General features: G+C 38.8%; 1 protein-coding gene across 2 annotated transcripts in view; it reads left to right on the top strand.

Annotated features, from left to right (window-relative positions):
- Window positions 1-12917, top strand: part of GADL1 (glutamate decarboxylase like 1) — a 200901-nt gene that overhangs the window by 110044 nt on the left and 77940 nt on the right. For both annotated transcript variants that reach the window (XM_081159588.1, XM_081159587.1), the window contains exons 10-11: window positions 2997-3061; window positions 3357-3438. In XM_081159588.1, the coding sequence (XP_081015714.1) occupies window positions 2997-3061; window positions 3357-3438 (147 nt within the window). The remainder of the gene's footprint in view (window positions 1-2996; window positions 3062-3356; window positions 3439-12917) is intronic.

The following is a 12917-nucleotide window of genomic DNA, read 5'->3' as shown; positions in this document are numbered from 1 at the left end:
GTGTATTAATTTTAGAGGTAAAAAATTAACAAAGTGGCCATAATTATTTTGACCTATTGGAAATTTTCTAAAGGATGTTTTAAAGATACTTTAAATTATTAAAAACTGGTGTTTACTTTCTTTTAAAAAAATGTAATTCTGATTGCTTATTATTCTGGGTGTGTTTGTTTTTTTTAAAAAACCAAATTGCCCTTCATATAGACCACAGTTTATTAATTCTAAGATACACCTTTTTAAAAACATTTTTAACATGTTTGAAATTGGTATGTTAATATAATTTTTTTTTTTATTAGTTATAACCCAAAATGGTGACTCTTACATTTGTTAGTGTCTTAAACATGGTAAATTGCAGTGCATTAATCAACAATTGAGTAAGAAACTCTAGTCTTGTTGGAATTTTTTGCTCCGATCCTGTTCTTCTGTGAGAGCAAATCGTTGCTCCAGCCTCTGCCTCCGACTAGGATGTCAGGGCCGGTCCAGCTCCCCTCGGAAGCAGAGGCTGTGGGTGCTGCAGAGCCTCAGGCTCCCAGCAGAGCTCGGGAGGCCTCTCACCCACTCTTCACTCCAAGCCCCGGGGGCGTAGTAAGTGTTAGGTTTGAAATCATGGGCTTTAAACGCTGCTGGATCTCAATTCCATCCCTGCCTCCACCTCCTTTCAGGATCGGCCCTACTGTTCATTAATTACCTAAGTAATTAAAGAAACCATGTAAGGAAAATGCTAACTGTGGTGCCTAACATATAGGAATAGCCCGATAAATGATGGTCCTTATAGAGATGGAAAACCAAGCTCCATCATGTAAGTGATTTGTTCAATATTTTTGCAGGTGTTGGGGTTAGAATTTAGAACATTAAGCAGACAGAAGGAGGGCATAACATTGAGGCTGTTGTTCTTAAACTTTCAGCTTTTTTGAGGAATAGGTTTGTGGATGAGTGTTCCTAACCCTGCCAAACCACTCTGTAAACCAGTGAACTGACGATGCCTTGACAGAACGCATGTGATTCGAAACTTCAATCCAGCGCACTATGATTGGTTGAATATCGTTTACTTTGCGGGGAGAAGAGTGGGCAGAAGGTAGTGTAGAAGACGGAGGAGTGCAAGTGAGGTCGGTGAGGCAGGTGGGAAGTGGAAGGCAGCAAATGGGTGTGTCGGGGCCTTACTGGTTAATCCCTCCCCTAATCGTCACTGGTAGGTTCTCAATGAAGTTGGGGATAAAAGGATTGAGAAAAGTAGGCAACTCAGTGTTCAGGGTGTGTAATGGAAGAAAACACAGTATGTAAGTCATCTTAATGTTGGTGAAGGTCGAGATCGCAGGGGATCCTCAGTTAGGAAGTATCCCAAGACAAAGTTTTCCTGGCGCTGAAGGCAGTTGCCTCCTTACCTCAGCCTTAGCAGACACGGTGCATCGGGAATGCCAGTGGGGAAGAGAGCAGTAGGAAGGGACTTGACTGACAACCCCAAGTCATCAGTCCTGCAAACGGGAATCTGGAGATTTGCATACATACCACCTTCGGCCCACAAACCTTTGGGAACCCCATGGGGTTATTGGAGACTCTAGTCCATGCAAGCAGGGCTGGAATTAAAGTAACACAAGGGAAGTTTCTAGGACTCAAATTAAGAAGGGATTCATTCTTAGGGCCATGCAAGAGCCCAACTCTGAGAGTGTGTGCCTTCTTAAATTGTGCACCTTACGTGACACACTCACTGTGGGATTTAAGGCCATCACTTATTGTTGACCAATGGCCTCAGCTTTTGTGATACTCTGAGGATCATGGAGATGTCTCATTTCTCTCACCTTCCACATCTATGGTACACACAATCTTGCCACTCCTTTCTACATGATATTGGGTATTCCTTATCTTTTTAAAATTCTATAGCCTGAAATAGGATAGTCTACATCCTAGGTGGTTACTAAACTCTCCTCCTGCCTATAGTACTTCCATCACCCTCAATTATTCACATTGCACTCTGCCATTTGGCCAACTGGTCACCTTCCCTAAGTTATGATGCTATTGTGAAGAAAGAATGAGTTTTGGCTCCCAGATCTGGTTTTTATTACCTGCGAGACCTTGGGCAGTTTACCTACCACCTCTGAACCTTAGTTTTTTCTTTTTAAAAATTGAAGTGATAATAATTCCATTCTCAGTGCAATGCTGTGCAGTATAAATAGCCTTGGAGAGCATTCAACTTAGCCCAAGATGGTCCCCTCATATTTCCTCACTGCAATCGCCCTTCACTGCCCTGCAAATTAAACTTAGAAGTTTGCTCAATTTCAAGAACCAAACTGACTCTCTTATTTCTAACATTGATTCTTCCTCCCTCCTGTCTAGGCTTATTGACGATGGGATTTCCTTTCATCTCCTTACTCTCAGCTCCCCTCTCCTTTGCTCATATTTACCTTTCCAATGAATAAATTCCTTAAGTCCCACTCTTACATTTTTTATTTGCAAATATACCTGAAAGCTATTTGGCTGAAAGATCTAATTTTTCAGTAATAGGATCCATTTCCCCCTGGCTGAAGCTAGTTGGCTATGAATTCCTATATTCCCTTCTGTCCACCTTGTCAAGCACATGCCTCATTTATCATACAGAAAGCCAGCCCTTAGACCCTAATCATTATCAGCATTTGCATCTTGTGTATGGTAGGATCTTGGGGTTGTAAGGATATGGTCTATTTCAGATTCTAAGATTCGAGAAGATATAGACTGTCTTTTAAACCTTTTCAATCACGCATAGCTCAACAGGTTAATATAACAGTTTCTTCATGACATGCGAATTTAAATTTTAAGGGTCAATGGGGGCCATCTGTTGTGATGAGGCTCTGATTGCCTGAGCAGAGCCAGTGATCAGTCTCTCCTGGAGTACAAAGTGGTTAACATCGACTCAAAACAAAGTAGCAAGGCAGGTTGAGGTTGTCACTCAGGGTTTTTTATGACAGTTGGCTGGTAAACAATAATGCTGAAATGACATTGTTTTGATTATATAAATTTCTCAACAGGCTTCTTGGGGTGGCTCAGCTTTGATGTCAAGGAAGCACCGCAGGCTTCTGCAGGGCATCCACAGGTAAATGTAGTTCCCCAGACTCAGCGTCTTTTATTGAGACATGGGAATCTCTTTGGACTTTGACCACTTCAGTGACATTCTGAAAACAGACAAAGAAACAAAGTAGTTGCTTTACTGGAAGAAAAAAACAAGCCAAAACTCCAAACTCCCTAGACTACTCACACAAGGAATCCCTTTGAGCACTACCTCGGGCATGAGTACTGAATGTGTGTGCTGCTGATGGTGGTATCTTTCCTCCAGAAGCAACTGATGGGGCCCCTCCCTTCCTTGTCCTGTTGTTTTTTCTACCTAACAGAGCTGATTCTGTGGCCTGGAACCCCCACAAGATGCTGATGGCAGGAATTCAGTGCTGCGCTCTCCTTGTGAAAGACAAATCCGTGAGTTTTTCTCTGATGGCCTTTGGGCACTAAGAGGGGTTAAATTAAGGGGTTTGCAGAGGACCTATTTTTGCTTATATTTTGGTGCTTTGGGCCAGATATAGGTAAAAGTCTTTGGTAAATGTTGATGCATCAAAGGAAAGATAAATAGACTCAGTTGTAAAAGGTAAGGTTTCTGCTCAGGTAATTTTATAGATTTGATTTAGGTATTATGTAATCTCATTAGTTACAGCATAATGGTCTCTCTCGCTCTCATTTGGCTTATATTTAAAAATCAGTTTTAAACACTGCCAAGAATTTTTTCTCCTTGATTAAGCCTGGGATTTAAGTTATCTTGAAACTTCTGCTCGCTGAGAAAGTGGAACAGATGTGTGTCATACATTAAATTGAATGCTTAATATGCGTAGCTGGGGCTTAACAGCCCGTTTATACGGGAAGATGTTATTTCAGGGCCGATCATCGAGCACTGATTTATTAGAGGGTTGACTGTCTCAAGTGGCTGGTGCTCAGCTTCCTTTGGAATATTGGGGAGAGTTGAAAACTGGTCCAGATTACTGTGGGACAAGTGGGAAAAGAATTGCTGGGGCTCTTCTTGGCTAGAGGTACAGACCTTGTTTTCTGTAGGTTAAATAAGGATCCTTGTGGGAAGTGGCCCAGGCTGGGAAGTGCCACTTCATTCTTAGAAATGCCTCCTCAAGATCTGTGTGCAGCATGTGGGTGATCTTTCTCAGCCATCTGTTTACATTTTTTTCTCAGGGAACTCCCTTTGCCAATGCTAAAGTCATTTTCTCTTTTAAAAGAATTTTATTTCAAATGAAAACCATATTTAAAATTTGAAACCTAGTCTTGCCTGTGTGGATAGTCACACCTCTCTTTAAAGAAAAAACTCTGCTATTTGTATGTCAGTGACCCATTGTGTTTTGAGATGACCAAACAGAAGAATGTCCATCAGAAACTAAGAACAGATTCTGCATCTATAGATAAAGATACTTTTGGAAACACGAATCTATTCCTTAATGTTTTATTAGGCTGGCTACTGTTGACTATATTCAATTCCATTTAACTATTTTTCATTTAAGCTTTTAAATTGTAGAGTGACGACTGCATGTTATAACTGAAAGATAGTTTAAGATTATTATATTATTTATGAACCAAGAACATGCTCAACTTGCCCATAGTTACATATTTAGGATGTGACAGAGTTTAGGAGTAAGCCCAGGTTTTCCTTTGGTCTAGATATAAGAAGGAAAATATGTCAAGCATCCTTTATGTGCCAGGCATTTTCTCTCTGCTTTCTCCCCAACAAGCCAATCTGAATGACGTTCTCATCTGTCAGTGCACTGCTCTCAGGAGTAGAAAATTTAGACCCCAAATTTTATGACTACTCTTTTAAATAATTTTCTAGCTTTTATACATTTTTCTTGCTGAATGATAGTTGAGTGATTTAGCCAAGAATTTATTTACATTTATGTACTTCAAGCAATTTAAAATTTTCTGAATCATCTGACTATAACAGGGATTAAAATTGTATTTTTTTAAAAAAGAATTTATTCCTGGATCTCAATAAAAACAATAATACCCATGTCTACTCACTTGGCAAGAATTAAGAGGTTAGAAAAATTGCATTCATTGTGTAAAGAATTGAGCACTTTCAAAAGTTGCCCCCTTTTTTGATGAAAGACTGTTTTCAAGTGAACTGGCATTATGTAACCATACATAATGACCCTAAAGCAAAAAGTGAGCAGGCACAGAATGGCAGAGCAGAAAGCTGAAAAGCCTTGATCTTGGATAATGATTCTGCAATGTTGCACTAACCCTGGAAGTGCCTGCTTCTAGCTTTTTGTGTTATGAGGTAATTAAATATCTTCATTGCTGAAACTACTTCCATTGAGTAATCTGTTACTTGCAGCCAAATGCACTCCTATCTGATACAGAAAATAAGATGCTGCTCTGAGAACACAGAGTGGATAAAACATGCAGGATCTTAGAGACCATTTTAATGATTTTAGACTTAATCTTCAAAACAATGGAAGAATTTTAAAACCAGGGAGTAACCTGAAAAGATTTCACTTAAGGCAGTGAATTGAAAGGAACAAGAACGGATATAAAAATAAGTAAAAGCTTACGGAATCCAGGCAAGAGTTAATGGTAGAGGTGATGGAGTGATGCGATGAAATGTAAGCTGTATTTTAGCTCTCAGTAAGACAGGGCACAACTACCAGGTGTCCATGGGAGGTGAGGAAGAAGCACGTGTCATGGTTGACTTTCTGACTGATGATACAGCGACTGAGTGAATTGTCCTATTTAGGGAGATGGAGATTGCAAAAGGGGGAGAAGGTTTGAGAGGGAAATGCCTTGATTTTAGCATGGGCTCTGTTAAATTTGAGATTCCTACAGGATATTCAAATGGAGATGTCATGTCAGCAGTTGACACACGGATCCAAAGTTAGAAAAAGAGGTGGAGGCTGGAGAAGTACATTAAGAAATTGTTGACCGATAGATGATTTTTGAGGTCATAGGAGCGGAATAGAGGGCCTTAGGAGGAACTGTGGAGTGAGGAAAGAAGAGGGCGTAGAACTTAGCCCTGAAGAACTTCAGAGGCCAAAGATTGGATAGAAGAGGGACTCACAGTGAAGCCTGAGTTGGAATGGCCAGGGGCAGTAGGAAGATCAGGAGAGAGTGATGCTAACAAAATCGAGAGAAGAGTATTATGAGTGCGAATGCCTGAAATCTTTTGTGTCAAAGCTTAAATGTCCCTTCTTAAGGGTCCCCAGACTCCGCAAGGTAAACTGGCATCTTCCCATTATTCTTTCTCTGACCCTGTTCCCTTCCTCTAAAGTACTCGCCATGATTTGCGATTATGACTTCTCATGTATCAGCTTGCCCTCTGCCTCAAATGTAAGCTGTATGAGGAGAGGAACTATGTCATTATATTCACCACTGTATTTCCAGTGCCCAGCAAGTTTTCACTGAACAGGAAAAAATTTAAATTTGTTGATAAATTTAATGAGTAAATAAGTCAAAAGTCCTCAGCAGTATCTGCCTTCATGCCAACAATAACTGAGAGTTTCCAATTTCTCCCCTACCCCAAATTATTCCTGTTGAGAGCTCTGATTAAACAATGATTAAAATTGTAGTTGATGAGCTTTATTGCCTGAGCCCTTACACAGGCTTGAGCCTGCCTCCAGCAGTAATTGATGAATAGTGATTTTAATTTGGACTTACTTCTCCAGTTAATGGAAGGGGATAACGCCAGTTAAAGAAAGCAGATTACTTAGCGAATATACTTCTGTTAAGGAAAAAAACTAATTCCCTAATTTGTGTCCTCAAAGCCCTAACATTCACAATGCTGCTTTCCTGATTGACTAGCTTGTGGTGTTTGCATTTTTAATTTCCTGTATTAGTGAAAAGCCTGCTTTAGAAACAAAGCAGAGCTGTTGCTCTTGAAGTACTATCACTAACCTTCTTGGCATCATAAGGATAAAAAGAAAATCAGGGATTTTGAAAAAAACCTGTGCTTTTAAATAGGTTGACTTCAGATATAGATGCTGGATCTACATGGCTGTTTTGGATCAATGACAATTTTGATGCTTTGATCTAAAATGAAAAGCAAATATATCCTTAGAATTAGTTGTATGGATGCAGAAAAATCTCAATATTGGTCTTCTGATTTTTAGTGTTTATTAGAAGGACTTTTAGTTTTACAAAACCTAACAGATAGATGAGAGCATGAAACATGCTAACCAGATGACTGAGTATAGATTATTCCTCTCCACTGTACCTACCATTATCACCCAACATTAATTTACACAGACTTCCTGTCTAACATCAGTTACAGACAATTTAAGGGACTTTTTTAAAATAAAGGACTATTGATATTATGCATTTTTAATATTATGTCCATTTTATAGGTGTATTTCAGCAGTAATGCGTATTTATTATAGGCAAATCATCAATTTTAGATATGGAGAAAGATGAAGAAAAAGAGATATAGAATGCAAACTGAAGATGATCTTCCATATATTTTCTTATGCATCTATACATGTAAATGTATACATATGCACACATACCTAATGTAAAAAATTATAAATTATATCTTGCTTTTAACATGCTTTTTCTGTTTAACAAAGCACAGCATTGTTCCACGTCCATATGCATTGTATACACTTTTAATATCTGCACAGTATTCTACAGTTTTGATGTATTATAATTAACTTGACCGCCCCTTTATTATTGACTGATTAATTTGTGTTAATTTTTGGCTATTATGGATTTGACTGCCATCTTTGAGGCGAAATACTTGCCCATCCTTTGTTCTTTCCTTGGAATAGATTCCTGGACGTAGGAGAGCTCTGACCATCTTTCATGGTACTTTTTTATACTTGTTTCCTAAGTTTCCTTGCAGAAATGGCTTAACTTTTCACCGGCAGAGTCTGAGTATGTGTGTGTGTTACAGGGATCCCTTTGACTTCACAGAGATATTGAGCTTTGTCAGTTTAATAAGCAAGTCATTTGTGCTCCCACACTTACAGATACACACATAAACATTTTTCTTCTAATTTTATCTCTTGCTGTATTATACCTCCTTCTCGGGGGTCTTCTTTGGATAGAGGTATTGACATGCAATCCTGGGCTACCTGGGTTGCAAATAACAAGATAGAAAAAAAAGGAGTGAAGCTTGCAGTTCTTTCCCTTTCCCCTCCATTCTAGAGAAGGCTCAGGATGGAGCCCCCGTGTATCTTTAGGAGAAGGAGCAGCAGGGAGAGGAAGGGTAGGACACTCGCTCGGCGCTGCGCGGGGCGCTGCAGTGCAGAGAGGAGAGGAGAAAGGGGGGACGAATCCCGACTCCCCGTGCGGGGCCCCAGGAGAAGGCAGAGAAACTGCCCGGCAACCCCACACCTGCAAGACGTGCCATCTCGCAGCCCTCTTAAATTTCCACTCGGGATGGTAATTGATATTGCAAATGACAATTATTATATGCCCATATTTTTTATAATTTTTAAAAAAATATATGTCTTTATTGATTTCAGAGAGGGGAAGGGAAAGGGAGAGAGAGAGAGAGAGAAACATCAATGATGAGAGAGTCATTGGTCGGCCACCTCCTGCACGCCCCCTGCTGGGAATCGAACCCGCAACCCAGGCATGTTCCCTGACCGGGAACCGAACCTCGATCTCCTGGATCATTGGTTGATGCTCAACTGCTGAGCCACGCTGGCCAGGCTGCCCTTCTTTAAAATGGTGCAAGGAAAGAAAGACGGAAAGGGAAGTAGATTTATCAGCAAAGTTAGAACAAACTGTATCTGCTTTTGTGAGGATTTCTCTTGCAGCTCTTGCTGTTCCTCATGGAGTTCCTAGGGAAGTGCCATTAGGTAGTTTGAAAATCCTGAACCACCTAATCATCAAAAGCATGTTTTCCTTTCATGCCGGGCAACACGCATACTCTCCCTCTGCACGTACATTATAAATTTCTTTGGAATGGCAGCTTCCTAACTAATGTAGCAAAAAATAGGGGGAAGGTATGCGTTTAAAACTGATTAGAAAGAAGAAGCATTTGACTTGTAGAAGGGACATCAATCTTCTGCACTTGATGCCGACAGAATTTCTCTCCATATCTTGGATGCTCTTGCTTGAGCTAAGAAAATTCTTTTTAGACTTTTCTGCAAGGGTGAGAATTGCATAAAGCTGGCAGAACTGATCGAGTTCACGGTTAGTAAATAGGCCTTTTCTTTTTTAATTCCTGTTTTTAAAATTATAATAAACAAGAGTTAATTTTATTTTCATGAGGCTTTTGGAAATATGTGCATATGCATGTTTAGTTACATGCATTGCATTAAAAAAAACCCCAACTCACATAGTGTTATCGGTCATAACAAACACCCCTATTATGTCTGCTCTCCTTCTCTATGAGGTAAAGAGATATAGTAATTAGTGTTTGAATTACGCTAGTTCAAAATCCATTATGTCTTTTTCCACCAAACAAAATAATAAAATTGGGGTTTAGGGTTTAGTTGTTGTTATTGCAATTGTCATTAATTTTAACGAAGGGTTTACACTTTGTTTTATATCCTGACTCTATATCACCGAGTATATTAAATCTCTTGTGAACTGTGGCTCCAAGCTGTGTGTTACTTTGCTTAATATTATAATACCTGATTTCAATTAATCTTAAATGGACACAGGTCCCAATGCAGGACCTATTCCATGGTTTTTGTAATCATCTATATAGTAGACTGTGAGCTACTGGACGGCGGAAGGGGTCTTATTGCTGCAGACCCACTACTTAGTACAAAGCCTGACACTCAACTAACACTCAAGAAAAATGTTTTCTGAAAATATCTTCATGTCTTTTCCCAACACCACCAAATGATAATGTGTTTTAAGTTTGTTACCTGCAGTATGAAGTAGTAGTTCCATTAGATTCACAACCTGTTCTCTTTAAAGTCTCAAAGAGTACCCTTTCTCACTAGTAGGTAAGAATTTTCTTTTTTTGACAGGTTGTAGAAATTGTTTGTCTCAAGCAGACGGTTTGATATATCCATTGCCTCCTCACATCTCCCATTTCAGGTTGGCACTTTAAAAGATCCCTTTACTCTAAATGGTGCCAACATTTGGCCTTTTATCTACATGCCTCAGAGACCGAAAATAAATCAGTGACTCATGCTTTCCTTTTCCAGAAACCATATTGTCTTTCCCCTAGGGAGTTATTTTTGTTTTAGTGTCTAATGATGCTCTTTTTTATTGGGGACTGGACAAGAGGAAGAGATACTTGCTTTTCTAAGGTTCCCTGGGTCCTCTCTTGACCTTCTTCTAATAAACAGAATGACATTCGCAATCTGCCAGTCTGCTGGCTGTGGCTGCTTACAATGTGGGATGCGGCATTTTGGCCGACGGTTTCCCAATTTCATCCTTGAGTTCCTGCACACCTCTGGGTGGCTGCCACCTGGTCCTACGGATTAAGCTACATTTATTTCATCAGTTTGACTTAGATGAGTTGGGATGTTGCCCACTATTGGATTTAATATCTTTTTCCTGTCTGTTTCTGGAGAATACTGAGAGTGTGTGAATCTCTCGGATATTCTTCCAGGTAAAGAATTCAGTCTTCCTGGCAGGCACCCCACTTCAGTATGGGACCCCACCCTTTGCTTCTCTGGCAATCACCACAAAAGACTTCAGATTTCCTAAGAAATGGCCAAAAAGGAAAAAAAATAAGAAACTTTACTTTCGTGTCCTTTTGTCATCTCCAATTCATTAAAAACTAGCAGTTGAAAAATATCCCATAGAGAGGATTCTTTTCACAGATTGAATTCTTTTCTCTTCTCTCTTATAACAACACTGAACAGGGTCTCAAAATAATAGGAAAATTATATAAGTTGAAAAATATAAGGAAAATGAGAAACATAAGGGTAAGGGCATAAAAGGAAACCTGCAATGAAGCTAATGGAAACATGCATGCCGCAATTAGCATGCTACACCTGCTCCAGTGGGCAGGCCAAGATTTGATTTTAGCATTTTTAAAGCATTCCAAGCATCTGACTTTTTTTTGTTTACCTTTTATTTTACTATTAACTCACTGCAACAGGGCTTTCTCTTCCATTTCTACTTTCTGATAAGACACTCAGGACCCTTCTGACTTCTTGGAATAAGTATTCCACTTGTTTTCCTTTGCAAAATTTTAGTTGTCATATATGTTGTCTTCCAACATATCTAATAACATACCTAATGTTTCTAATTATTACACTTTCTAACTTTGTTGTTTCAAGGCCAGAAAATTTCAGGGGGTTCATTTTTTTCTGAGTTTTTCTTCCACGGTGATTCAAAGTGTCAATACAAGTCTACACGAGTAAGAGAAATATTATACTTTTGTAGATAACTCAGAGGTAGTAAATGTATACTTATTTTATGTAAACTTTTAGTAGTTGTACTTAAACCCTAATTTATACAGAAATTGCTACTGCCACTCAGTAAAGAAATTGTGGACTGAATAGAAAAACAAAAACTGTACAATAGTCACCATATTTTTCATATTGAAGGTGCATATATCTCATGCAGCAAACACAGTGCATTTATATTCACACAGAAAACATACCTTCCTTTGGGCCCTTATGATGCTGATGGTAAATCATAATCTAGGGAGTAGCTGCCAGAGGAACTCAATCTCTTCTCTGGTAGTTTATTCTGGGGCTATTTGGGAGTTTGGAAGATGTTGGTCTCCCCCCTTCCCCCCCCCCATTAATTATTACAAAATATAAGAAAAATATAAAACATGCATAAAATGTAAGTGAAAATCTTAATTTATTATCATAATAGGAATAATCAGGGAATTGCCACACAGATTAAAGCAATGAGCAGGAAACCAGAAATTGCTCTTGTGTTCCTTCCCATTAATGACTTCCTTGCTTTTTGTCTTAGTTTTGCTTTGCAGTTATGTATCCTCAAATAATATAGTTTACTTTTGCCTGTTTGAACTTGGTCTAAATGGAGTCATACACTACGTATTTTTTCAATTTGGTGTTGTTATTGCTCCAACTGACCCTATGTCCATAAGACTCATTTCTGTCGTGGCACAATCCCATGATCATTCATTTCCACTGTCTCCTTCTTTCCATATGAGTGCATCACAATTTGTTTATCCATTTATATTGATGGTTATTACAACTTTGGGCTTTTACAAAAATTTGCTGTGAATATTTTTGTGTTAGTATCTTTATTGCTTGCTATTTCCCTGAGGTTTCATCTAGTGCAATTTTCCTTCTTGAAGGTCATAGTTAGGAATTTCATGATGGGTCAAAAGGTGGCAAATGCTGTTAAACTTTGCTTCTTTAAAAATATTTTTATTTTATTTTATTTATTTATTTTTAAAATATATCTTTATTGATTTCAGAGAGAGGAAAGGAGAGAGAGAGAGAGAGAGAGAGAGAGAGAGAGAGAGAGAGAGAAACATCAATGATGAGAGAGTCATTGATTGAGCCTGCAACCCGGGCATGTGCCCTGACCGGGGATCGAACCCCGATCGCCTGGATCCTAGGTCGATACTCAACCGCTGAGCCACACCTGGCTGGGCAAAAATATTTTTATTTTATAGTTTTCTGGGGATAGAATTCTTTCAGTTATTTTCTTTTAGAACTTTTATAATTTTGAGGGGTGGGCCTGTTGATGTTGTGTTAGAAAGTTAACTATTTAACTCATTCTTTTGATGGTAAAATGACTTATTTATCTGACTTCTTTGAAGATTTTCAGACTTTCTTTAATTTTCTGCTATTTATCCCTAATGTTCTGAATATGGATTTTGTTTAATTTATCTTTCCTTGGCTTCATTGGGCTTCCTGAATCTGTGGATTGATATGTTTCATAAGTTTTAAAAGCTATCATTCAATTATTGACTCTGCCTCCTTTCTCTCTCTTATGGCATTCCAGTTAAAATATATTAGAGCTACTAGCTGTTTTTTCTGTCTCTTACTCTATTTGTATGTTTCATAATT

The sequence above is a fragment of the Miniopterus schreibersii genome (assembly GCF_964146895.1).
Source record: "Miniopterus schreibersii genome assembly, chromosome: 15".
In the NCBI taxonomy this organism is placed as follows: domain Eukaryota; kingdom Metazoa; phylum Chordata; class Mammalia; order Chiroptera; family Miniopteridae; genus Miniopterus; species Miniopterus schreibersii.
This window is presented reverse-complemented; position numbering and strand designations above follow the sequence as displayed.